This window comes from Tetrao urogallus (genome assembly GCF_951394365.1).
Source record: "Tetrao urogallus genome assembly, chromosome: Z".
Classification (NCBI taxonomy): Eukaryota; Metazoa; Chordata; class Aves; order Galliformes; family Phasianidae; genus Tetrao; species Tetrao urogallus.
Genome location: NC_136816.1, coordinates 66,242,581 through 66,267,707, shown reverse-complemented (window position 1 = coordinate 66,267,707; position 25,127 = coordinate 66,242,581). Strand labels below are relative to the sequence as shown.

At 54.6% G+C, this 25,127-nt stretch overlaps 1 protein-coding gene across 1 annotated transcript; it reads left to right on the top strand.

Moving 5' to 3' along the window:
* Positions 1-1,914: 1,914 nt before the first annotated feature.
* On the top strand, positions 1,915-24,980 carry LOC306956985 (receptor-type tyrosine-protein phosphatase mu-like; the record flags this gene model as incomplete). Its single annotated transcript, XM_079548326.1, has 30 exons — positions 1,915-2,017; positions 4,627-4,878; positions 5,287-5,529; positions 6,683-6,832; positions 8,286-8,537; positions 8,946-9,188; positions 12,338-12,628; positions 12,992-13,089; positions 13,753-13,939; positions 14,022-14,124; positions 14,566-14,812; positions 14,968-15,007; positions 15,593-15,698; positions 15,849-15,916; positions 16,160-16,302; positions 16,438-16,525; positions 16,813-16,883; positions 16,974-17,010; positions 17,737-17,834; positions 17,983-18,099; positions 19,120-19,277; positions 19,353-19,488; positions 20,170-20,319; positions 20,459-20,558; positions 21,297-21,376; positions 21,759-21,893; positions 22,241-22,366; positions 22,798-22,955; positions 24,412-24,547; positions 24,906-24,980. 30 exons carry the CDS (start codon positions 1,915-1,917, stop codon positions 24,978-24,980), a joined length of 4,191 nt encoding a protein of 1,396 aa, XP_079404452.1.
* Positions 24,981-25,127: the final 147 nt, after the last annotated feature.

The following is a 25,127-nucleotide window of genomic DNA, read 5'->3' as shown; positions in this document are numbered from 1 at the left end:
GCCACAGCTCAGCATTGCTTCCCCTTTCAACCACATTTGAGGGGACGTGTTCACTGCAGGGCAGAGCTGTGAGCATCCTGAAATCCCCACACAGGGCGCATGTCCACGAGGGCTGGGACTCCTTGAGAGCACCCTGCAGGGAAGCCTGGGAGGAATATGGGGAGCTGAGCTCTGGTCTCCACTGAGAGCTGCCCAGCAGTGAGCTCTGTATCCCTGACCCTGCATCATCTCAGTGTTTGAACAGTCCAGTGGCTTCTTGCTCAGCTTCAGAAAGGGGAAATGCATGCAGTGAGGAAAACTCGGGCAAGATCTCCCTAAAGGAAGCAGTGTGATCACAAGATGCCCAGCAGCCTACAAAGATGTAGGGCAGCCTTTCTGAGTTCCTGGTAGCAAAGGGGAGCCAGCAAGACAGCCAGGGCCAGAAGCTGTTCAAAACAGAGGGTGATCTTCTAAGAGCAAAAGTCACTGCCAGGTGGCACAAAATAGCATCGAGCAGATAGGATGTCAAAGCTCAGTAAGATAATAGAGCAAGGACCCTGCAGGAGCAGCCAGCAATCCTTTAGCAGACACTCTGAGAGCTGTAAATCTGCCCCCCCAAAAAAGTCTGTAGTGTTACTGGGAACTCAGAGCATGAAGAACGGGGAGAAGACATCATTCTCAATGAAAAGTGAAGAGGCTCTATGGGTTGAACTCACAGTGGAGGGCTCTGGTGCCAAGCTGCAGGTGCTGAGATACATTCAGACCCCATGTCACCTCCAGTGCATGGGGTGGCACCTGGGGCTGGTATCATGGCAGGATGTGGTCCTTGGCATGGGTAGGGGATTTGCCAGCCCAACAAAGCAGGGCCACTTGTGTCCCAGGTGCTGAAATCAGTCCACACGCTGCCTTGGCATCATGTGCTTTGCCTTGTGTGTCCATAACACGCAGCTGCAGCCCATGGCTGTGGGAGGAAGGGAAGCAGAGCACGGTTGTGCTCAAGTTCAGAATTTTCCCAATGTGTAGCAAGGAGAAGTGTTGTGATGAGAGGGTGAACGAGCAAGTAGAGGACTTCCTGATAGCGTGAGCCATGTTTCCAGGTTTCAGATGGGGCAATGAAGGACTTTTGGAGAAGCTGAGCTGTTAGCATGATGATGGGCTGATGAATCGTGCTGGGAGCAACATGAGGATGTGGTTTTTGGGGGACCTCTCTGATATGTGGAATTTCCCTCGTTATTTTCCAATGATTCCCCAAATGAGGAACTTATGCCAACTGATGCCCATCTGCTTTTACATCTCTAAGCTGAAAATGCCCAGAGCACCAGCAGGCAGGTAGGGGTAAAGGCTGAGCTGCTGCCAGAGGTGGAACAGCCACTCTTCAGGATTGTTTAGAGGACTGCACACTGCTGGGAAACAGCAGACATGATCTCGGAGCCTGGATCAGTCTGCTTTGTGCCCCTGGGGCTGTCACCTGTTGTCAGCCCACACTCCAGCACCCGGACAGTGGCTCAGCTCTCCAGCCCGCGGGATCAGAGCCAGCTCACTGCTCAACCCGGGTTCTTTTTCCTCAATTTCTCCCAGGCTGAGATACACTGATGAGGGGAGGTCTGTCCTGATGCATTCTCCACATGGCTTCAATGCTAGAATGGAATCCAGGAACCAGCACTGTTCACAAAGTCCTCCTGCATGCCCAGGTTCTGTGAGAGCAGCTGTTCCCACCACAGCACCTAAAATCTGTTCTCAGGGAGCAATGAGGTTGCAAAAGGGGCATGCAGCCTGCCCAGAAAGCAGTTCTGGCACTGGCAGAGCTTCCTTCTATGATGAGGAAGCTTCTTGCACCGCAAGCAACTGCTCTGCCCAGCTGTTTCCTTCCAGTGCATGCACATCGTGCAGTCAGACGGGTGCACTGAGAGGTGCTGCCTGTGGGGAGGAGGGAGCATGGCCCCACAGTGGGCCCTTCTCCTGGTCCTAGTGACTCTGCTGGCAGCGCTGGAGACGGAACAACATGCCCCCAACGACGGAGGATATTCGTGGTATCCAGGTAAGGGATGGCCGCTCTCCCCTGGCAAAGGGAGGTCTCACTTCTCGCTTGCTGCGCGTTTGCTGCATATTTTTACCATGAGCAGCACACAGAAGGGCCAGAGGTGTTATTCACAGCAGGAGCCGCGATACATGGGCATCAGTTGGGGTCGAGCTGCTGTGAGCTGTGTGGTGCTGTCTTTAGGAGACCACATAAATGCTTTCCCCTGTGCCATGCCCCTGTGTGCAGTGACATCTCCTAAAGGCTGCTCTTAGTACAGGCTATGGGGTGCCCAAGCCATGAGCTGGGGGCCCTTCAGGGAAACCCAGGAGAGGGGGCTCTCCAGGTCCACGAGACAGAGTCACGGTGCCCATCCCCAGCTCTGCAGCCTGGCATGGAGGGAACTGCAGAGCACCACACACAGCTCATTTTCTAGGAGCGGATCAGGGTTGTTTTGTTATTTCCAACATCTGCCAGCAAAGCTGAGACACGGGGCTGATATTTAATCTCAGCAGAGCCCTTCAAGTCGTCTCTGTAGTTCAGGAGCAATCTGAGTTCCCAGGAGGTGCAGGACCCATCCAGAGGCTAGGCCCGGGGCCATTACCCTGCTTTCTGCCTGCTTTCTGTCTGAACTGGAGTCTCTCTCTGTACTGACCTTGCCACAGCTGGATGACAAAAAAATGTTAAATGAGCACTGTGTTGTCCCACCATGCTGTGTGGCACAGAGGAACTGCAATGGAGGAGTGCCCTGTGCTTGCAGGGAGTGGAGCGCAGCACACTGTCACTGTAACACTGGGGGTAAAGTCAGTGGCAGTGGACATCCCCTGCCTGCAGTGCCCAAACCCCCTGCTCAAACTGTCCTGATGGGCTGGAGAGTGTAACTATGCCCATGTGTAGTTTTCCAGCTCATTTGCCCAGTTCATAAGGGCAGGTGGAGTCCAGGACACAGTGGGGACACAGTGGGGACATGGTGGCTGGTGACCACATGGCGTGCTCTGCACAACTACGTCACCTGCCTGTCCCAGGAGCTGCCTGTGGTGAGGATAATGTTTGCTGAGTTTGCATCTCCGTGTTTGTGAAGAAGAGGAACTGAGACACGAGTGCTCAGCAGCCACACACCGCAGCTCTGCCTGCGTCCTCAGTTTGTGTACATCCACACCCAGAGCAGTGCCATGGTCCCCCTGGGGTCAGGATCCTTGCATCACAGAGGACCAGGAGAGGGGGATGGTCAGGATGGAGCCCTACTGGAGTCATCTTACATGAGATGGCCAGAGGTAGTGGGGCAGGGCAGACCCCCTGGGAAGAGATAGGGAACAAAGGGAGCAGAGGTCCCTGCACATCCCCCCTAACCGTGGAGAGTACAATGAAAGAGTGGGGAACAACCCCAGGCCACAGTGTTTTTGGGTAGCGTGGAGGAAACGACATGACATAAGGAGCATCCCAATGCTGGGTGAGGCAGCCCCACAGTCAGCACTGCCAGCACCGTGAGCAGCTGCCAGCAGAGGATGTGGTCGGGGCGTACGGTGCATTGTGTGCACCAAGCTGCACTGCTCCTTTGTCCTGTTGTCTCCTGACTGCCCCCCTGCGCTGCTTCTGTGGGGTTTTAACACCTGAACAAAGGCCTCAGCTCCTCACAGCATGCTCAGAAGGGAGGTGGGCAAGCCTGTAGGGGGTGTCTTCCTGTAGAGCTTGACGATACGCAGTGACTTACAGGCAGACAGGCAAGAGCTGTAGCAGCAGTGCCTGGTACCACTGTAAGTGTGAGTAAGAGAGACCTGGATTTCAAACAGGGCTTCGAGTAAATCCTAGGGGGAGCACAGACTTCAGGGGACACCACAGAAACTGTGAACTCTGTGCTACTCTCTGATGACCCCTCCTGCCATCCGCACCCAGGGCCCACCAGGCTTCGCTTTGCTACACTCCTGGAACGTCCTGCAGCAGGAACAGGTGCTCCATATGACTGCTGTAAAACACCTGCTGCATTTGTGTCTGCAGAGCAGAGGCAACAAGGGGTTAATCACTGCATGAAAAACAGCACAGTACTGCGTGTCTGCCGATGCAAAGCACACAGACCAACCTTTCTGCAGTCAGCACGCATCACATGCTGAGTGCAGCCTCTTTGTCACGCCTGAACCATATTTTCCATGCTGAACCATCAGCAGGCTTTTTCCTGCACTCTGTGCAGGGCTTGTAGGCGGCTGTCTATGCAGTGAGGGTGTGAAAAACAGCCTTCAAAGGTAGTTTCTCTGCTCGCAGGATGCTGTCAGTTCCTACCAGGCTGGGAGCTGTGTGTTTCTCTCTATCTTCTCTTTGAATTCCATCCTAGTGATACAGGGCCAACCAGACATGCTGAGACTCACCTGAGCCCCCCATGTTCCTGCAGGCACCCCAAGCAGGCACCAGGTTGGAGATTTTTGCCCCAAATGCCCTAATTGGGATTTTATAAGAACAATAAAGAGGTGACAGCTCTCTGAGCACCTTCCATCCACACCGTGCTCCACTCTTGTCCCCAGGATCCCACATCTCTTCATGCCATTCACTGCTGACACCACAGTCAGCTGTGGCCGAGCCTCAGCCCTCCTCCTTGTGCCCCTGTCCCCGAGACAGATTGTCACACTTTGTCCCAACAGAGCAGTGCACCAAGCCGCAGAGGGACTACAGACTTCAGTGGGACTACAGACTTCAGTTTACACCAGACAGAGACAGTTATGGGGTGAATGAGGAACTGCAGCTGACCTGCCCTGGACATCTCAAGCCCTCCTTCAGCAGCATCAAATGTGCAGAGCAATTCCAAGAATCAAGTCCTATCACACAATACGTCTGGATGGGGAGGAACAGCGCAGCTGCCTGGATCCGCATAGAAGGGGCCGTTCAGTGTGTTGGTGAGTGAGAGCAGCACACAGCGTGGGGGCAACGCGCAGCAGGAGGGCCGGGTCCTGTGCCCCGTGCCTTGGGGGTCGGACCAAGGAGTGGATGGACAGGACAGTCCTGGGTAAATCCCAACTACGGGCTGTGAAGAGGGGCAAGGGGTGGCAGGGATGAGGGTGCAGCGGGACAGTGTGTGACTCTGAGGGTCACTGGGGCATACAAGGTGTGAATGAGAGGTCAGCGGGACGTACAAGGTGAGCCCCTTCCCAAGAGCTGTTCCAGCGGTCGTATCATGGCAGATGGACATGCCACTTTCTGCCCCTCCAGTGACCGGAGGGCTGCAGGTGTTTGCTGGTACCCACCGTGCTCTGTCCCGCCTCACCAGCTCCCACCCTAACTGAACCCGCTTTCACCTCTGCCAGAAACGTGCCAAAGGCCCCGGTGGGATACAGAACTCCATCTGGCACCAGACCTGGAGGAGTACAGCAAGAACGAAGAAGTGATGCTGAGCTGCCCCGAGGGTTTACAGCCATCCTACACCCGTGTCAGATGTGCAGGGGGAAATGGGGCTTTGGATTATGCTGGATCTGTATATAGAGACACGTGGCTGGGGTGGAGCAGCTTTGGAACCTGGGTCCGCATTGAGGAGACTGTGCAGTGCCTTGGTAAGTGGAGTGGCAGGAGGTGCCTTCTCTGCAGCCCTGTGCTCAGACTTACCACCCTCTCCCCTCTCTGGCAATCAATTCATGGTCCATCGAAAAATTCACCCTTGACATCTGTATCTTTCCAGTTTGGAGAGAAGGATGTGATGAGGGACCATCAGCCAAAGGCCTTACTGAAGTCCAGATTACATCCACAAATCTTTCCTTCTCCCTCCCATGCAGTTACATCCTCATCAAAAGCTACCAGATCGGTCAGGCAGGACCTGTCCTTGGTGAAGCCACGCTAGTTCTCCCATTTCACCTCCCTGTCCTCCATGTACCTTAGCACAGCTTCCAGGAGGATCTGCTCCACAATCTTCCCTGGCATGTAGGAGAGGCTGACAGCTTGGTAGTTCCCTGGGTCCTCTTCTTAAAAGTGGACACAGCATTGCCTTTTTTTCCAGTCACCACAGGCTATACCTGACCACCATGACTTTTCACACATCACTGAGTGTGACTTGGCAACTCCATCAGCCAGTTCCCCCAGGCCTCTTGAATGCACCCTACTGGGACCCATAGGGTTATGGATGTTAAGCTTCCCCATGTGGTTGCAAACCTGATTTTTGCTTACAGTGGGCGGGATGTTGCTCCCCCAGGTCCCACCTTCTGAACCATCTGCTCAAGAGCTCTGTGTAGAGCAGTCACCAGTGGAGACCAAGGCAAAAAGTTGTTGAGGGCCTCAACCTTCTCCTTGTCTGTTGTTACCAACCTGCCCGTGTTGTTCACTTGGAGTTAAGCACTCCTGGTCTTTGCTTTTCCAGCTGCTGTACATACAGAAGCCTTTTTTATTCTTCTCTGTGCCCTCTGACAAGTCCATTTCCAGGTGGGTCTTGGCCTTCCTGACCCCATTCCTGCACAGCCCAGCAGCATTCCAATATACTCCTCTTGTGGTACATGCCTCTTCTCCCTCTGCCTCTGCATTTTCCTCTTGCTGTCCACTTGGACCAGCAGTTCCTAGTTCAGCCATACTGGTGTCTCCTTCATTCCTGACATTCCACACCAGGGAATGAAGAGTTCTTGTGTACAGAGAAAACTGCCGTAGAGATCTGCCAGCTGCACTCCATTTCTTAGTTCTTGTGGACAGATTCCCAGGGTTTTCTTGGCCGACTCCCTGAAGATCCTGAAGTTGCCTTTCCTAAAATCAAGCTTCCTAATTTTACTCTTTCTCTACCTGATATCCCCCAGGAGTGTGAGCTCAATCACTGCATGGTCATGACGGCCCCAGCAGCCTCCGATCACAATGTCACCAATCAGTTCAATGTCACTGGTGAGCAATCAGCCCAGCTCTGCATCCTCCTGGTGGGGCTATCTGTTACCTGGCTCAAGAAGTTATCTTCAAGGCATTCCAGGTGCTCCAGGATCACCTGCAGCTCACTGTGCTACTTGTCCAGCAGGTGTGAGGCTGGTAGAAGTCCCCCAGCAGGACGAGAGCCTGTGATCACAACAGCTGCTGTAGCTGGAGGGAGAACACTTCATCAACAGGCACCCCTTGATCAGCTGCCCTGTACTGATCACCTACCACAAGGCTCCCTTTGCTGCTTCCATCTTAACTCTCACCACTAAGCTTTCAGCTTGATCAAGGCCGTTCCGCAGGGACCAATCTTCACATTCTAGTCCTTCCTTGATGTAGAGGGCAATGCCTCCTTCCCTCCTTCCTCACCTGTCCATTCTGAACTGCTCGTAGCCATCGATACCCACGCTCCGGTCATGGGAAACGTCTCACCAGGTTTTGGTGATGACGACTGCATCATTTCAGGTAGCGCAGTGGTTTCCATCTCCTCATGCTTGCTTCCCAAGCTGTGTGTGTTGGTGTAGAGACACTTCAGCTGGGCAGCTGCTCTCCCTATCTTCTTGGAGGATAACTCCTTAATGTCTATTATGTATTTACCCTTAGACTCCCTGTCACTTTCATCACGGTAACATTTCAGGTGTGCAGCAGATTTGGGTTACTTACTAGCATTGTCCCTCTAACTTAGCTATGTCGTCCCACGCCTCATTCTGGGCAGGCTCTCTATCACCTCCTTCCCCCTCCAAGCCTGGTTTAAAGCCACGCCGATGAGCCCACACAACTCCTGGGCCAGAATCCCCGCTACCCACCAGTACTTGTGCCAGCCTCAGGTACTCCCCACAGCCAGAGACCTGCCTGCAACAACAAACGTGCCTCACCCTGCCTGTGCCAACACCAATGTGTTGCACTTGGGTTGGGGCAATCCCAGGTGCGTGCACAGACTGGGAGAAGAACTCTGAGAGCAGCCCTGCAGAGAAGGACTCGGGGGTTCTGGTGGACAAGCAGCTGCACACAAGGCAGCAGTGTGCACAGGTTCTGTTGGAAGGCCAGCAGGATCCTGGGCTGCATCAGCAGAGGGCTGGCAGCAGGGGCAGGCAGGGGACTGTCCCCTCTGCTCTGCCCACGTGAAGCCCCACCTGCGCCCAGGTCTGGGCCCTTCAGTACAGGAGGGAAGAGGAGTTGCTGGAGGTCCACAGAGATGCTCAGAGCATGGAGTTTTCTCTGTAGATAAGATGAAGGAGAGGTGTGAGAACGGTAGATCCTGCCCTAATCTTAGCTCTCTTCCATCCACACCGTGCTCCACTCTTGTCCCCAGGATCCCACATCTCTTCATGCCATTCACTGCTGACACCACAGTCAGCTGTGGCCGAGCCTCAGCCCTCCTCCTTGTGCCCCTGTCCCCGAGACAGATTGTCACACTTTGTCCCAACAGAGCAGTGCACCAAGCCGCAGAGGGACTACAGACTTCAGTGGGACTACAGACTTCAGTTTACACCAGACAGAGACAGTTATGGGGTGAATGAGGAACTGCAGCTGACCTGCCCTGGACATCTCAAGCCCTCCTTCAGCAGCATCAAATGTGCAGAGCAATTCCAAGAATCAAGTCCTATCACACAATACGTCTGGATGGGGAGGAACAGCGCAGCTGCCTGGATCCGCATAGAAGGGGCCGTTCAGTGTGTTGGTGAGTGAGAGCAGCACACAGCGTGGGGGCAACGCGCAGCAGGAGGGCCGGGTCCTGTGCCCCGTGCCTTGGGGGTCGGACCAAGGAGTGGATGGACAGGACAGTCCTGGGTAAATCCCAACTACGGGCTGTGAAGAGGGGCAAGGGGTGGCAGGGATGAGGGTGCAGCGGGACAGTGTGTGACTCTGAGGGTCACTGGGGCATACAAGGTGTGAATGAGAGGTCAGCGGGACGTACAAGGTGAGCCCCTTCCCAAGAGCTGTTCCAGCGGTCGTATCATGGCAGATGGACATGCCACTTTCTGCCCCTCCAGTGACCGGAGGGCTGCAGGTGTTTGCTGGTACCCACCGTGCTCTGTCCCGCCTCACCAGCTCCCACCCTAACTGAACCCGCTTTCACCTCTGCCAGAAACGTGCCAAAGGCCCCGGTGGGATACAGAACTCCATCTGGCACCAGACCTGGAGGAGTACAGCAAGAACGAAGAAGTGATGCTGAGCTGCCCCGAGGGTTTACAGCCATCCTACACCCGTGTCAGATGTGCAGGGGGAAATGGGGCTTTGGATTATGCTGGATCTGTATATAGAGACACGTGGCTGGGGTGGAGCAGCTTTGGAACCTGGGTCCGCATTGAGGAGACTGTGCAGTGCCTTGGTAAGTGGAGTGGCAGGAGGTGCCTTCTCTGCAGCCCTGTGCTCAGACTTACCACCCTCTCCCCTCTCTGAGTTTCCCACCTCCAAACTGACCTCAGGAACATCATCCTGGTGCCTGATCGGGCTCGCAACTGAGCCCAGCTCTCTGTGCTATCGGAAGTCACTTCCCCAGACTGGCTCTTGGTCCGTGCCAGGCACTCAGCCATGTCGACTGCAGCACACAGCTGGATGTGATCTGCAAACTGCTGAGGGCACACTCCATCCCACTGTCCGTGTCACTGATGGTGATATCAAAGAGTTGGCAGACCCTGTACTGACCCCTCTGGGACAGCACTCATCACTGGTCTCATCTGGACATTCAGCCATTGACCTCCACTTTCTGGGTACACTCTCGCAATCAATTCATGGTCCATCGAAAAATTCACCCATGACATCTGTATCTTTCCAATTTGGAGAGAAGGATGTGATGAGAGACCATCAGTCAAAGGCCTTACTGAAGTCCAGATTACATCCACACCGTGCTCCTCTGCTGCTCCTGGGCCTCACATCTCCTCATGCTGTCCATTGCTGACACCACAGTCAGCCATGGCCGAGACTCAGCCCTCCTCCTTGTGCCCCTGTCCCCAAGATGGACTGTCACATTTTGTCCCAACAGAACAGTGCAGCAAGCCACAGTGGGACAACAGACTTCAGTTTACACCAGACAGAGACAGTTATGGAGTGAATGAGGAACTGCAGCTGACCTGCCCTAGACATATGAAGCCCTCCTTCAGCAGCGTCAAATGTGTAAAGCAATTCCAAGAATCAAGTCCAATAACACAATACGTCTGGATGGGGAGGAAGGTCTCTGGTGCCTGGATGCTCATTGATAAGAACGTATCATGTAAAGGTAAGTGAGGCAGCAGCATTTCTACTCATCCCCTCTCTACCTTCACAGCAAAATGCCACCCACAGCATTGCCCAGCAGACACACATCATGGGGCAGGGTGTGGGGCCAGCTCTGAGAGGCTCCCAAGACTGTCCTGCTCTTTGCTGTGGCTGCCGATGCCACCCTAGTGTGCACTGCTCTGCAAACCCTTGTTTCCTGTGCAGAGGAGGGTCCCCGGGACTCCTCCAGCAGCTGCAGGAGCTGCAGTGTGGGAGACAGAAGGGATAAATGAGTGGGGGGTGCAGGGAGCACTGGGTACCTGGATGGGAGCCAGTGGGGATATGCCAGAGGGAAGGGCAGTGCCCTCCCACAGGACAGGGCTGTGCTACCTGTGGGGATGATTGCAGGGAGGTGGGCAGGGAAAAAGGTGCCATTCTTGCTGCCAGAGTTCAAGCTCCCATGGCTAGAAAGGTGCATATGAGCCTTCTGCAAGTCAGGGCAGGCAGTGTGAGGAGGGTGAAAGAAGCAGGCTGTGACCAACCCCTGAGCAAGGAGAGTGCAGAAGAGATTTGCTGGAGCCTAGAGAGATCTGGAGCATCATAGGAACTCAGGGATTTCAGGGATGGAGGCAGGTTTGAAGGAAAGAAAAGAGATGTCTGCTTAGGAAGTGTCCAGGTTATGTCTTGTTGTGGGGGGCAATGGATGCCCCTGGCTGTGAGAGCAGATCAGGTGTGTGGGGATCAGTTGTGGCTCCAGAGCAAGAGGAAGGCTTCCATCTTTGGTCCTGGCAGAAGTGTTTGTGTCTTCTCATCTGTGTTTGGGATCCAGAAGGCGTTTCTGGGGATCCCTGCCAACCCCATCCTCAGGCACTGCCACACCTCTCCATTTCCCACCCTAATTGAACCTGCTTCCATCTAAAATAAAAATGTGCCAAAGGCCCTGCTGACACCCTGCTCTCCATCTGGCACCAGATCTGGAGGAGTATAGGAAGAACAAATGGGTGATGCTGAACTGTCCTGAGGGTTTACAGCCATCCTGCTCCCACTTGATACGTATAGGAAAACTGAAGTCCCTCAGCAATGGGACATCCAAAGAAGTCTACAAGGGAAGGCACATCAGTAATGCCTGCAGCTGCATCTGGTCCAGTGCAGACTGCCTGAATAAAGGGGCACCAGGAGCCGTCCTGGGAACCCCACATTGCCCTTCCTACCCAGAGAAAGGCAGGCTGTGTGAGCATGACAGAATTCAGGCTCTGCATGTGCCGGGGAAGTGGGAGGTACTGCCGAAGGGCTGTGGTGTAGGAAGGCTGATCCACATCATGACCAGAAACTCCATCCCTCACCACTGTGTACCAGGGCAGCAGCTCTTCTGTTAACATCTTCCCATGTTTTTGGTGCAGGGAAATGTCAGAAGCCACAGTGGGATTCCAGGATTCGTTTTGTCCCAGACCAGGAATTCTACAACTTCAATAAAGCGGTGACACTGACATGCCCTAATGGGTACTGGCCTTCTGCCATGGAGATCACTTGTGTGAAGCCAAGACCACACCAAGGCCTCCCAGCTCCTCAGAGCATCTGGTTTATGAAGAACAGCACAGGCTTATGGCCGTTGGCAGTGGGATACATGAGATGTGTGGGTGAGTGAGGACCTTTGTGAGTGAGGGAAGGTGAGCATGATGGAGGTCTCCTGCATTTCTGCTGGCCCCGTTATGCAGGCACACATGGATACTGTCCCTCTGGAACAGCTGAGCAGGGTTACAGTGCCAGGAGCCTGAGCAGCAGCACGGCTCTGCCCTTGTCTCTTGCTGGTGGACACGGCCGATACCTAAGTGCATTCCCCAGTGAATGGTGGCACGGCCTCATCCATCCCACCTTTGCAGCCCCGTGCCCAGCTGGCACTCAGCCCCTACCATGCCAAATGCCCTGCTGAGAGCCGGGTTGCTGGTGGAGCTGTCATTGGGCAACCAGGAGAGATGACGGGGAGGTGTGCCTGTTGGTTGTGTCAGCAGCTGCAGTGCCTGTGAGAACAGCCAGATGAGCGGTGGGGGCATGAAGTGTGCCTGAAGGGGTACAGTTACCTCCAGCAGTGACTACCGACCCAAAGTTAATGTCCAGCTGCTATAAATGCTCTGGTAACTCCTCCAGCTTCTTCATCCAGAGACCTGAATGAGCTGTTTCATCCTCCTGTTTCCCCTCTTGTAGCAGGGTTGTGTGTCAGCAGCACCATTAAAAGGGTGGAGCGGAAGGCAAGGAATTGACCCTATTGCAATACTTCCTTTGCAGAGGTGCTAGAAGTTGTCCCTGCGACCCTGGAGGCTTCCAGCACCAGCATCAAACTGAACTGGACCTGCAGATTCCCTGATGCCTGCCAGCACGTGCAGGCCACGTGCCGGCTGGCAGGGCCTTCCTCACCTCCTTGTAAGGCTGAGGAGGTCACTGGAGTGGAGCTCCTACGTGGACAGAGGGGAACATTCACCTGTCCTCCCCTGCAGCCCTTCACTGACTACACTGTCACCATCTCGGTGCCCCCCAGCACAATCCTGTTTTCATGGATGATCAGGACAAAAGAAACAGGTAGGTGTCCGTGGCATAGTACAGGAGGGAAGGGGCATTCCTGGGCTGGTTCACCAGCAGAGAGGCAGAGAGAGGTGACCTTCATTCTGAGCATCCCTCCCTGCTGTGATGGTGCTGGCACTGGGGCTGCATGCAGAAGAGGCTGTGCAGAGTCCTGGAGCAGAGCTCTTTCCTTCCTACCCCGCCCTCCTCACCACACCATCGCTGCTCCTGCTGTTGTGAAATCCACGCTCCTTTTGTGGCACAAAGCGTGCTTGGGTTTGCTGCGCAGCCTGCCCCTGGGCAGTAGCTGAGGGCATCCTGCTGTGGGCTCAGACCTTCTCTGCCAGCCCCACTTGTGACTCCGTTTTCCTGCGCTTCCAGTGCCGCAGAAGCCGGAGCAGCTGCAGCTGGATGCCAGCACGGGGACCCTCAGGTGGAAGGCGCTGCCCTCCTGCCAAGGGGAGATCGTTGGGTACCAGGTACCAGGGGCCCCCACCCAGCCCCTCCCTCCCTGCTGACAGCTCTGTGCACGCAGGTGTGCAGACCATGGAAAGCCCTGAGGACCAGCAGTCACCCATCCACGTGCTGAATTTCTGGCTGTCATGAATTTGAGCATTTCCGGCTTCCTCTCAGTGGTCCTCAGTCCCCAGTGATGTATTTGGCGGGGTGGCCTTACAGGCTTTCCTGTGCCTCTTGCATTCTTATCTTTTCTCTGGCCATGACAAAGGCTGTGGTTTGCAGTGCTAGAAGCAGGGCTGAGGGAGGAGAGCGCTGCACCCAGCTTGTAGCCACCTCAATTAGTGACGTGATTCACAAATCACGAGGATGCCTTGCAAATCCGTCCATCTCAGAGGGCTTGCAGAGCAAAGGCACAGTCTAAGCAACTCCATTTTCTGCAGCTGCTCTGGTGCTATCTAGAGGGTTAGCTCCAGAGTCTTTCCTGCCCTGCTCTGCTCAGCACTGACGCTTTGCTCACACACACACAGGGCCGAGGCTCCCGCTGAGCTCTCTGGGCACCTGCAAGAGCTGGGATAGGAACAGGGGCAGGAGGAGCAGAGCAACGTCTTGCTGTCTGGCTGCGGTGTGGGCAGGTTCCTGCAGGATCGTGGCCGCTGCCCTCCAGCTCCGTGTCTTGCCCCCAGCTGAACGTCACGGCCAGGGCCTTGCAGGACGGCGGCTTCCTGCACATCCAGCGGCTGAGGCTGAGCAGCCAGACCACGGAGCAGCCACTGCCCACGTACGGCCCCGGCACCACATATGCGGTGGCCGTGCGGGGCCTCACAGCCGTGGGTCCCGGAGCTGCATCACAGTTTCACACCAGCGGCTCAGGTGAGGGTCTCCGCACGCAGCTCCTCCTCCTGCCCCTCCGTGCCAGTCTGCTGAGGCTCATCATGGGGATCTTCCTCTGCAGAGACGCCCGATGGCTGCTCCCGCCTCCTGCTCGACACCTCTCCATCTCAGGGCACCGCCGTGCTTCCCCTGCACCCCATCTCCCAGCACCCTGAGGCAGCGAGGTGAGCGCAGCCCCGGCTGCTCTGCTCTTGCAGCCCTGAGCAGCGCTGCATCCTTTAAGCTGCCTCTGTCCACCTCTCTCCATTCCCGTCTCTATTACCACCCCCACAGCCTCACTTTCTCCATCCTCATCCCCAGCTCACTGCCCTACCTCCATCTCCAACCTCATTCCCATCCCCCTCCTCACCACCCATCCACATTCCTATCTCATCCCCACCCCCATTCCACACCCCCGTCCCTTCTTCCACCCCAATCTCCATCCCTATTCTTGTTCCCATCCCCTTCCCCATCCCCATCCTCATGCTCATCCCCTTCCCCGTCTGTTCTCATTGCTGTCCTCATTCCTATCCCTGTCCCTGCTCCCGAGCTCATCCCCATGTCGCTCTCATCCCCTTCCCCGTGTCCCCTCACCCCCATCCCCCTCTCACAGCCCTGCCTTGCAGTGAGCACCAGCTGCTCGTGGCGGTGACACACAACAGCACGGTGCTGGAAGACGCCTGCTCGGGGGAGCTGCAGCCCTCCAACCACAGCCACCCTGCTGACCCCTACGTGGCCGCCGTGCTCAACCTCAGCGCGCCCATGGACTTCGTGCTGGGTGATGGGGCCCGCGGGCACGGCTTCCACAACGCTCCCCTGCACCCAGGATGGGATTACACCGCCCTGCTGCGCCTCGCCCGGCGCTCACCGCAGGTACCCGTGCCGGGGGCTCTTGTGCACGGGGCGCGGCAGCGACCGCCGTGTCCTCAGCCACGGCTGGGGCCTTTGGTGGCCCTGGGTGGCAGCTCCTTGCTGTGTGGTGGCTGACATGGGATTGCTCTGAGCCTCCGTCCTGTGCCCTTCAACAGGCGGAGACATTCACCTGCGTGTGCTACAGCTTCTCCATGGGTAAGTGGTTCCTCCGCCCCACACCTGTGCCTGAGGGTCTTTCTGTATCTCCCCTTTTCCCAGCCCATATCCTTGCAAGGAGAGGAGCTGGGCAGTCCAGCAGCTCTTGTGGGAGCAGAGGAAACTTCTGTTTCCCAGATACTGGGAGTATTTACCTGCTATAACCGGTTCCTACCTCCATCTTCTTGGACGCTCTCTGGATCCTGAGGCTCTCTGTGGGTGCGCAGGCTTTGGTACCCCTGGCCTTTTGGGCAGGTGTGCATGGCTGCAGCTGGACCCCCTGCAGCTTCCATGCCATCATCTCTCCTCACATCTTGGTCCTAATGCTGCCCCAGTCCACATGCAACCCCAGAAACACTAACGCCTTGCCCAGCTTTGTGCTGAGGGAAAGGCATGGAGGCATGCCCATACTGAAGGGCATCGCACCCAGCATCACCCTTTCTTCTGCATCAGCATGGCTGCTTCCCTTCTCAGAACCTCTGCTAGGAAATGAAGGGAGCTCCTTTCTTCCCCACACCACTGTGGGGTCACCTTCCAGTGGGTTTGGGTTATGTGGAGCATGATCCTGGGCTGTGCTTTTTGCAGGGCAGGAATCAATTCCTCTGCTGCACAGACTGCCTGTGCTGATGGCATTTGTGCTGGCCGCTGTAGTCTTGGCACTGGGGATTTTCCTGCTCCCCCTGTTCATCAGGTCAGTACATGTCTCTTCCCTCCCGCTCTTTGTTCTGTCCAGGGGCTGCCTGGTATGGACCCTGAAATAAAGCAGGACATGTTGCCATGTGGGCATCCCCCTCTGCTCTCCACCTCCTGCTGATCTTTTGGCTAACTTGCTGTCTTGCAGGCAAAAGTGCAACAGATCAGACACCTCTGAGATCAACAGCAGTATCCCCCTCCAGAAGCGTCGCAGAGGTGCGGTATGAGCAGTCTGAACAGGCTGCTTGGTAGAAAAGTGAGCAGGGTGCTCCCAGGCACTGTGAGATTCCTTGCAGAGCAAAGTGGGGCAGAGCTGGCTGGTATGGGGAATGAGACACCTCACAGAGAGGGAGACATGCATGGGCAAGGATGAAGCTGGGTTTGGTAGGGTTCTGCCCAGTGAAATGCCAGCTCACTCCCATCAGCTCATGCTGACCTCCTGTCCTGATGTTCCCATAGGTGCCAGTAATCTGAGCACACTGATCCTTGTGGAGGAATTGCTGGATGCTCTGAAGAGGCTTCAAAGGGCAGAGATAGAGGCAGAGCAGATGGAGGATGAATCAGCTGACAGGCACGATGCAGGGCGTCTGGGCGAGTACCAGGTCTGTATTAAGTGTTCTTTCCCATCTGGTTGTAACATCCATCCAGCACCAGCCCCTCCTAGAGTGTGTGAGGCACTCAGCCTCACACCCGCCAGAACCTGGACTAAGAGAAGAGCTCCTCTTCCTCCTGTGCAGAAACTGGCTTCCTCCCTCTGCCACTCCTGCAATGCTGGGAAGGAACTATGTAACGAGGGCAAGAACCGCTACAAGAGCATCATTCCGTGTAAGCAAAGCTCTCCTGGAGCTCAAATCTCCTCTGTGGCTGATGCAGTGTGGACATTTGCCATTTCGCTAATGGTCTCCTCTCAAAACACACCGCATCTTCTTCCTGTGCCATGTTCCCCGTTATTTTGTTAGCTCTTCTTTCTTTCTGAACTTGTCCCAAGGCTTGGAAAGCTGCTGAGGAAAGATCAAACAGAGCTTTCCTAAAAGATACTTCCTTCCTTAGACAGTCATTTCAGTGCTGCCCCGAAGGGACAGCCCACTGACTCCCACCTCCCTCTCTCCCAGACGATCACTGCCGTGTGGTGCTGCAGCCCTCTGACACAGGGAATGACTACATCAATGCCAGCTACGTGGATGTAGGTAGCGAGGAGGATGGCTCCTCTACTTCTTGCCATATTAAATGTTTAACATGGGTGACTGGAGCTGTTTGAAACTCTCCCCCACAGAGCTACCGGAGCCCGCGCTTCTTCATTGCTGCTCAAGGTGGGTGCTCCCAGCCCTGGGAGCTGCCCAAAGCTGGCACAGGTCCTCAGGAGCTGCCAAACTCTCTGAGTCCCTTTGAAGTCCCTTTGGGATGGGTTGGTTTGCTCTGTGCAGAGAGCAGAGGGGGTTCTCAGGGTCCTTACAAAGCTGCTGAATTATTTTGGGTAAATAGGACTCTAAATGTGGAAACTCAGGTTGAATATTAGGGAAAAATTCTTCTCAGAAACAGTAGATAGGCACTGTAACAGGCTGCCCAGGGAGGTGGGCAGAGTCTGAAGGTGTCCAAGAAACATGTGGATGTGGCACTGAGGGACATGGTTAGTGGGGTGGGGGAGTGGGCTGGGTTGGACTAGGTGATTTTAGAGGCCTTTTCCAACCTTGTGATTCTATAATTCTATGATCACCGTGGGGACATAGGTGGGACAGGCACTCATTTTCAGATGAGTGGGCAGCAGCTCATTTTCAGGCTTGGTGCAGTGACCACTGCCCTGTGCCAGTATCCATCAGTACTGGTGCACTCTAGGCTCATCCACCCTCCCTTTTGCTGGACCCCTTTTCTAAAATGGGTGCCAAAGTAGGGGTGCCCCGTACCCGTGGCCAAGTGCTGCCACGCCCAGGCTGTGTCACATCAGCCCTGGGAAGAGGGAAATGTGGGGCTGCCCCAAGAGCCTGGGGGCACCTCCATGGTTTGGGCTCTGACACAGGGCTCTCCTCTTCCTTCCCAAGGCCCTTTGCCTGGGACAGTGGTGGATTTCTGGCAGATGGTCTGGCAGGAGAAGACTTCAGTCATTGTGATGCTGACAGGCTTGGTGGAGCACAACAAGGTAAGCATCCCAGCCTGTGCTCAGCTCTGGTCTCCCAGTGCCCAGTTCCCTTGCTTTGCTTTACTCAGCACAACCCTCAGTAAGGTCACGAAGCATCTCCACATCTCCACTTGCAACCTAATGAAATTGTTGGTGCTGCCATTGACAGATCAAGTGCGAGCAGTACTGGCCAGAGCAGCAGCAAGTATATGGGGACTTCACTGTAACACTCAACAACACCAGGACCACCATGGGCATTGTTACACGTGTCTTCTGCCTGCAGAAGGTAAGGCTGTCATGCAGCTGTGATGGGGTTGCAGGGCTCTTCTGGAGTTATCAGCTGAAATTCAGTCTTGCTTGGGGTCAGCCTTGTTGTCACCAAGCACTATTCCAGAGCATCAGCCCTGGGTTTCTATGCAAGGCAAAAAGACAAGCAGTCAGCTCCAGTGATCACCCTGACTGAGTCTGGACTATGTACCTGGGCAGATCCTGCACTCCCAAGGGCCTGGGAGAGGTGATCACAAAGGGTGGAAAAGTAGCTAAAGGATATGAAAGGGCATCTCTCCACATCCAGGCTTTTCAGAGTGATGAGACAGGTACTTGCCATCTGGGTCAACCTGCAGAAGATCCACATGAAAGCACTGTGGTGCCTTGAGGCTCCTGAACAGAGAGATTATGGTTTAAGGTATATGAATATCCTGAAGATATTTCTCAGGATGGGTATTTCCACTGAAGGTTGGAGAAACCAAAAGAGTTGCAAGGAGAGGAAAATGAGTACAGCTGCTAATGTTACACATGTTCTAGTCTTGCCTAGAACAAAGTCCACCTAAAAAGTAAGACTCCAAGAGCACCTGGTGGTGGGACATGGCAGTTCATTAGTTCAAGCCAAGTGAATACAGGATGGCCTGGTACCAAAGTGGCTACACGCATATCAGTTAGCATCAGCCTTAGGAAATGCTTTATTTGGGAACGCTATGGTTTTCTGAAGACTATGGAGAGTCTCAACACCATGATATTTATTTCTTTCCTCTGAGACACAGGCTGCATTCACTGCTTTGAATTCACAGTTCTTGTTGTGTGGAGGCAGAGAATAAAGAAAATTATGTGGTATGGTGAATTTGCTCAGAGTCCTCGTGGTGCCCTTTGCTGTCTGATCAGCTACAGTGGAGCAGCCATTGTATTGGTGGTGCTGTGGGAGGGCTGGGTGCTGGTGCATACCTGCCATGCTTTTCCTCTACTTGTTGACAAGTGCTTCACATAACTTCTCAGGCTGGTTCCTGCTCCAGCCACATCTCCCTCCTTGCAGGCAGGATACGCTCTCCCAAGAACAGTGGAGCAGTTTCACTACATGCAGTGGCCAGACCATGAGGTGCCCAGGAACCCTGCCCAGCTGCTGTGCCTAGTGGAAATGGCGAACAAGAGTGGATCAGAATCTCCTGCGGGTCCTGTGCTGGTGCACTGCAGGTACTGGGATGGGAATGCTCATGTGCTGGACCAAGGCTGGTTAGAGCAGTACCAACCCCTCTTCTGTGTCTTTAGTGCAGGGATCGGGCGAACAGGCACCTTCATTGCCCTGGACTTCCTCCTGAAGATGGCAAAGGCTGAGGGAAAGGTGGATGTGTTCCACTGCGTGCAGAAGCTGCGGGAGCAGAGGATCTGTATGGTGCAGACCAAGGTGAGGGGAATCACCTGCTGCCCACATGCTGTGGGACTACAGGTTTGCCGCCCTCCCCCTCCCCACCTATGATGTGATCTGTGCTGTGATCTGTCACATGGTCCCATTACCAGGACTGGAGCTGCCAGGCGATAGAGACTGGAGGGTTTTGTTATCATTGTGCTGTCCAAACCTAGGGACCCTCTGATACTCTGAAGCAGCATCAGCATGTATATGCACCAACAGTCCTGGCACGGAAGGGCAGGTCCTTGCTCTTATAGGCAAGGAGCGCATGTGTCCTTCAGGCTTTCAGGATGTTTGCCCACACGGCATCATCTGGCCAAGATGTTCCCACAGTCTGCTCACGGCTGTGTCCCTATGGAGGAAGACGTAGGTCAGACAGGCCTGTCCAACTGCTCGCAGGATGAGTGGTTCACTGGTTTTCTGGACTTCCTTCCTGAGAGCGGGGGCCTGGTTTGAGAGGGAGCAGAGAAAGATGGTCTTGTCTGGGTGGTTGCAGTTGCTGGCTGCTTCTCAGAATAGGGCTGCCTGCCCCAGGGGTGTCTGGCAAGGAGGTGAAGGGTGGAGCTGGCACAATCCTGATTCAGGTTAGTGTGTTGCAGTCTGTGGGAAGTAGTCTGGTGTCCTAGTGCTGCCCATGGAGCTGCTCCAGATGGTACAGTAACTCACATCTCCATGCAGGAGCAGTATGCCTTTTTGTATGAGGTGCTGCTAGAAGGCTTGCTCTGTGGCTGTACTGGGGTGCCAGTGGAGAGAGTTGCCAATCACATCAGCTGCCTCCAAGGAGCTGAGATCCAGAGCCAGAACAACATCCTGGAGAAAGAGTTCAAGGTACCCTCAGGACCTGGTGCAGCGGGTCTGCTGCCTCCTGCTGTGGGTGAGAGGTGGGGGGAGTGTTTCTTTGTGATTTATCTGGAGATGGAAAGGGAGCTGACAGGAAGGGCTTGCTCAGGTGAATCATCCCTTACAGGCAGTGCAGAAATTTTCTGAGTTGTTCCAGCTCCTGCCGTGCAGAGAAGCGGAGAAACCCAGCAATCAGCCCAAGAACCGCAAGCCAGGGATCCTACCAGGTACTGCAGGACTGGGCAGCTCATTGCTCCACGATCCAGCTCCTGAGAGCAGCGAGGGGGAGGATGCTGTTGCCAGCACTGCTGATTCCCTCCCCAGCACCATGACAGAAAAATGGGACTAACCATTCTGCCCCTGGGACCAAATGCCAGTTTCTGGTTGGTGTTGCATAGTATCATAGAATCATACAGATTGGAAAAAGTCTTCAAAACCACCAAGCCCAACCATAAACCTGACCTATCAAGGCCGATCAATAAACCATGTCCCTCAGTGCCACATCTTAGCATCTCTTAAACACCTCCAAGGATAGGGACTCTACCACTTTCCTGGGCAGCCTGTTCTAATTCTTTACCACCCTCTCTGTGCAGAAATTCTTCCTAATGACCCATTTAAATATCTCCTTGTACAAACTGAGACTGTTACTTAACATAGGCAAAGCATTCCCTCCATGTGAACCACACCTCATCCCCACCTCCTTCTGTGCTTCCACAGCTGAACTTAACCTTCTCCATCCTAAGTCTAATCACAGCCTGAATTCTAACCCTAACCCTAACCCTAACCCCAACCTTGACTTCTAACCACAACTGTCACCCTAACCCTCACTGTCACTGGGAGGAGCCCAGATCAGGCACCAGATAGTGATCAGGAATGGGGTTCACAGCTGCTTCAGAGCCTTCCCCCTCACTCCCCTCTGTGCAGGCAGAGGATGGCTCAGCCCTTCTCTGCCCTTGCCTCCACAGCGGACTCCTTCCGGCCCATCCTGATGTCCTCGCTGAACGCAGACGGTTCGCCGGGCTACATCAACGCCGTGTTTGCCAATGTAAGGCTGCAGTCAAGAGGGCTTGGGGCTGCAGGGAGCAGCAGAGGCTCCGCGAGCACCCAGAGCAGAGCTGGGCTGTGCCGCCCAGCTTCAGGCACCCCAGGCCGAGTGCTCCATCCTGGTGACTGTATCCAGTGCCTGGGGCCCTGCTGCCAGGAGATGGCCCCCGAGTTCAGCCGCAGCCCTGACAGCGCGCAGCTCAGCGGGCTGCCGCGCGGCTGCTGCCTTTTGCCTGCGCTGAGTTGCTCCGCCATCCGGTGTGCTCTGCCCAGCCCTTGGCCGCATGGAGGTTGCTGGAGTAGCTGTGGTTCTCACAGGCACGGCCGTGTCTGTGCGTTGTGTCACCTCTTCATTTCCTCCTCCCGACTGCTCTGTTTTGCAGACATACAGCAAGGAGGACAGGCTGATCATCACCCAGCTGCCCTTCTCCAGCACACTGGTGGATTTCTGGGCTCTGGTCTGGGATTACACCTGCACCTCGGTGGTTGTGCTGAACCAGCTCCAGGAGCTGGACAAGGTCAGCTGCCTGCTCTTCTCCTGACAGCCTATCTTCTGCCTTTGCCGTATGAATCTCTTCACTGGGGCCCTGCTTGCTATGGGGTCCAGCTGCAAGCTTGTAGTTCCACTTTGCATTGCAGAGTCCTATGGCATTGCAGTGGTGGGGGGAACCCACAGGAACAAGGGTGGTCCTTGGATTTACTTCCCCTGACCCAGCAGGGAGGCTGTTTTTCTGTTTGCTGTCCTGCAGGTCAGCACAGAGCGGGCAGAGTACCCATATGCATGCTGTAGTTGAGGGGTTGGGCCAAGTGTACCCATGTGAGGCATTGAATTGTTGTGTGCCACCATGCATTTATCTCCCTTCAGACATATGTGGAGATCTGGCCCACCCAGGGCAAAGCCATCCATGGCCATTTTCACATCCAGTGGATCTCTGAGGAGGCTGGAGCTGGTTTCACAGTCCGGACACTTGCACTCACCAATAGGCAGCAGGTGGGTTTTTGGCATAGCAATGACAAAGTCCTTTGAGAACAGCCTTTGACAGAGCTGAGAGCCACTGCAGGCTTTGGTTTAGGGCCAAAGTCACAGGTGGAAGTGTCAGAGGGAAGGCCTGCAAAAGGAGCAGATTGGTTCCTTGAATGACACTGGTCAGAGCAGGGCCTTCCCCATGGGAGCTTTGTCCCAAGAGGGTGAATCTGTATACAGTTCTGTCTCAGTTTGTACAAGGCAAAGCACAGATACGTGTGCACACCTTTCCAACCTGGAGAACATCAGCCATGAATAGTCTGTGCATCTCAATGGTTGTTTATGGATGGGGATAGCTATTCTAAGCTTCTGGACCATATCCATACTCTCTGGCCTTCCTCTCCATGAAGCCAGTGGGTTACTTGTCTGCCCAACCCAACTTCTTTCTTCCTTGCTAGCCCAAGAAATCTGCAATGAAAGTCCATTTCTGGCAGCTGGAGGACTGGCCCATGCAGCACCGTCTTCCCCCACATCCCACCACCATCATCAGCCTGCTAGGGAAGGTGGAGACACACCAGCGGCAGAGCCAGGATGGACACATCCTCATCACTTGCTGGTAAGCAATATGTCTTTCAGAGGAGCAGCTGTGGCACAGAGATGACTCACTCTGAGTTACATCAGTGAACTCAGGTACCAGCTCCAGTCTCAGCTCATGGTGGACATGTTGAACTTAGATTGGCCACTGCAGTGAAGGAGAATAAGAAATCCTTTTACAAATATATCAATGGCAAGAGAAAAACCAAGGATAATCTCTATCCTTTAATTGATGCGGCAGGGAATGTGACCACAGATGACAAGGAGAATGCTGAGGTCCTCAACGCCTTCTTTACATCTGCCTTTAATAGTCAGACCAGCTATCTTCAGGGCACTTTGTGCCCTGATCTGGATATCTGGGCTGACACGCAGAATGTCTCCCCGGAGATTGAGGTGGAGGCCGTTAGGGAGCTCCTCCTCCATCTGGACAGTCACAAGTCCATGGGACCAGATGGGCTTCATCCTAGGGTGCTGAGGGAGTTGGCAGGGGTGATTGCTAAGCCGCTCTCGGCTATCTACCAGTGCTCCTGGTTGACTGGAGAGGTTCCAGAGGATTGGAGGCTTGCTGATGTGACTCCCATCTACAAGAAGGGCCGTAAGGAGGATCCAGGGAACTACAGGCCTGTCAGCCTGACATCAGTGCCAGTTGGTTGATGCTCGGCTGAACATGAGCCGACAGTGTGCCCAGGTGGCCAAGAGGGCCAACGGCATCCTGGCCTGCATTAGAAATGGTGTGGCCAGCAGGACAGGGAGGTGATCGTCCCCTCTACTCAGCTCTGGTGAGGCCGCACCTCGAGTACTGTGTTCAGTTTTGGGCTCCTCACTACAAGAAAGACATTGAGGCCCTGGGCCTCATTGAGGCCTTTGTTGCCTGAGGGCAACAAAGCTGGTGAGGGGTCTGGAGCACAAGTCTTATGAGGAGTGGCTGAGGGAGCTGGGATTGTTCAGTCTGGAGAAGAGGAGGCTCAGGGGAGACCTCATTGCACTCTACAACTTCCTGAAGGGAGGTTGTGGTGCAAAAGGGTCTGGCCTCTTCTCCCAGGCAAATAGTAGGACCCGAGAAAACGGCCAGAAGTTATACCAGAGGAGGTTTAGGTTGGACATTAGGAGAAACTTTTTCTCTCAAAGGGTGGTCAGGCACTGGAATGGCTGCCCAGGGAGGTGGTGGAGTCGCCGTCCCTGGCAGTGTTCAAGAGGCGTCTGGATGAGGAGCTACGAGAGATGGTTTAGTGCTTGTGGTACTAATAGGAATGGGGGGGTGGTTGGACTAGATGATCTTGCAGTTTAAGGTTGGTCGTTTCCAACCTTATGATTCTGTGATTCTGTGATTCTGTGATTCTATGTTCAGCTGTGTTCAGAGGAAAAGGATTCCCTGTGGAGGATGGCTTGGTGCAGGACCATCCCAAGAGCCCCAGGTCTGTGTGGCTGGTGGGACACCTCCAGGGATCAGCACCAATAAATCACACTGTCCTCCACAGGGATGGTGCCAGCCGGAGTGGGATCTTCTGTGCTGCCAGCTTCCTGTGTGAGCAGATCCAAAGTGAGGGGCTGGTTGATGTATCTCAGGCTGTGAGGATGCTGAAGAGGCGGCGGAGGCAGCTGGTTAAAGATGTGGTAGGTGTTGATTTCACACTCATCTGGGAACTGGAGCAATACTGGAGCACTGGTGATGCTCCAGTAGATACTGGAACTGATGGGTGCCCAGGTGCCTGCCCTGCACCCACCTCACCACCAGCTCCAGGTCCTTGAGGCCATCATGCGACTCCTGTCTGGGAGTGAATATCAGATACTGTGCCATGGGCGCTGGCACTCCTCCCAAGCCCAGACGGCCACAGCATTGGGATAGCCTAACTCTCAGCCAGATGGGGATGTACCTACACCTGGCTTTCTCTTGGAGATTGTGGCAACCATGCTGGCCTTCCTCAGAAGGTATTCTGGTATCAGGTACTTATCTGAATCCTTCTGTCTACAGGAGCAGTATGGGCTGTGCTATAAACTAGCCCTCAGTTACTTGAATTCATTTGAAACCTATGGCAATTTCAAGTAAGAGACGTGGTCACAGCCCACCTCTGGCCAGGACTTCAACCTTCTTGTGGAAGCAATGGAAACCAGAGGAGATGTGCACAGCCCCAGGATCACAAAATCATTAAAGTTGGAAAGACCACTGAAATCACCTAGTCCAACCATGCTTTAC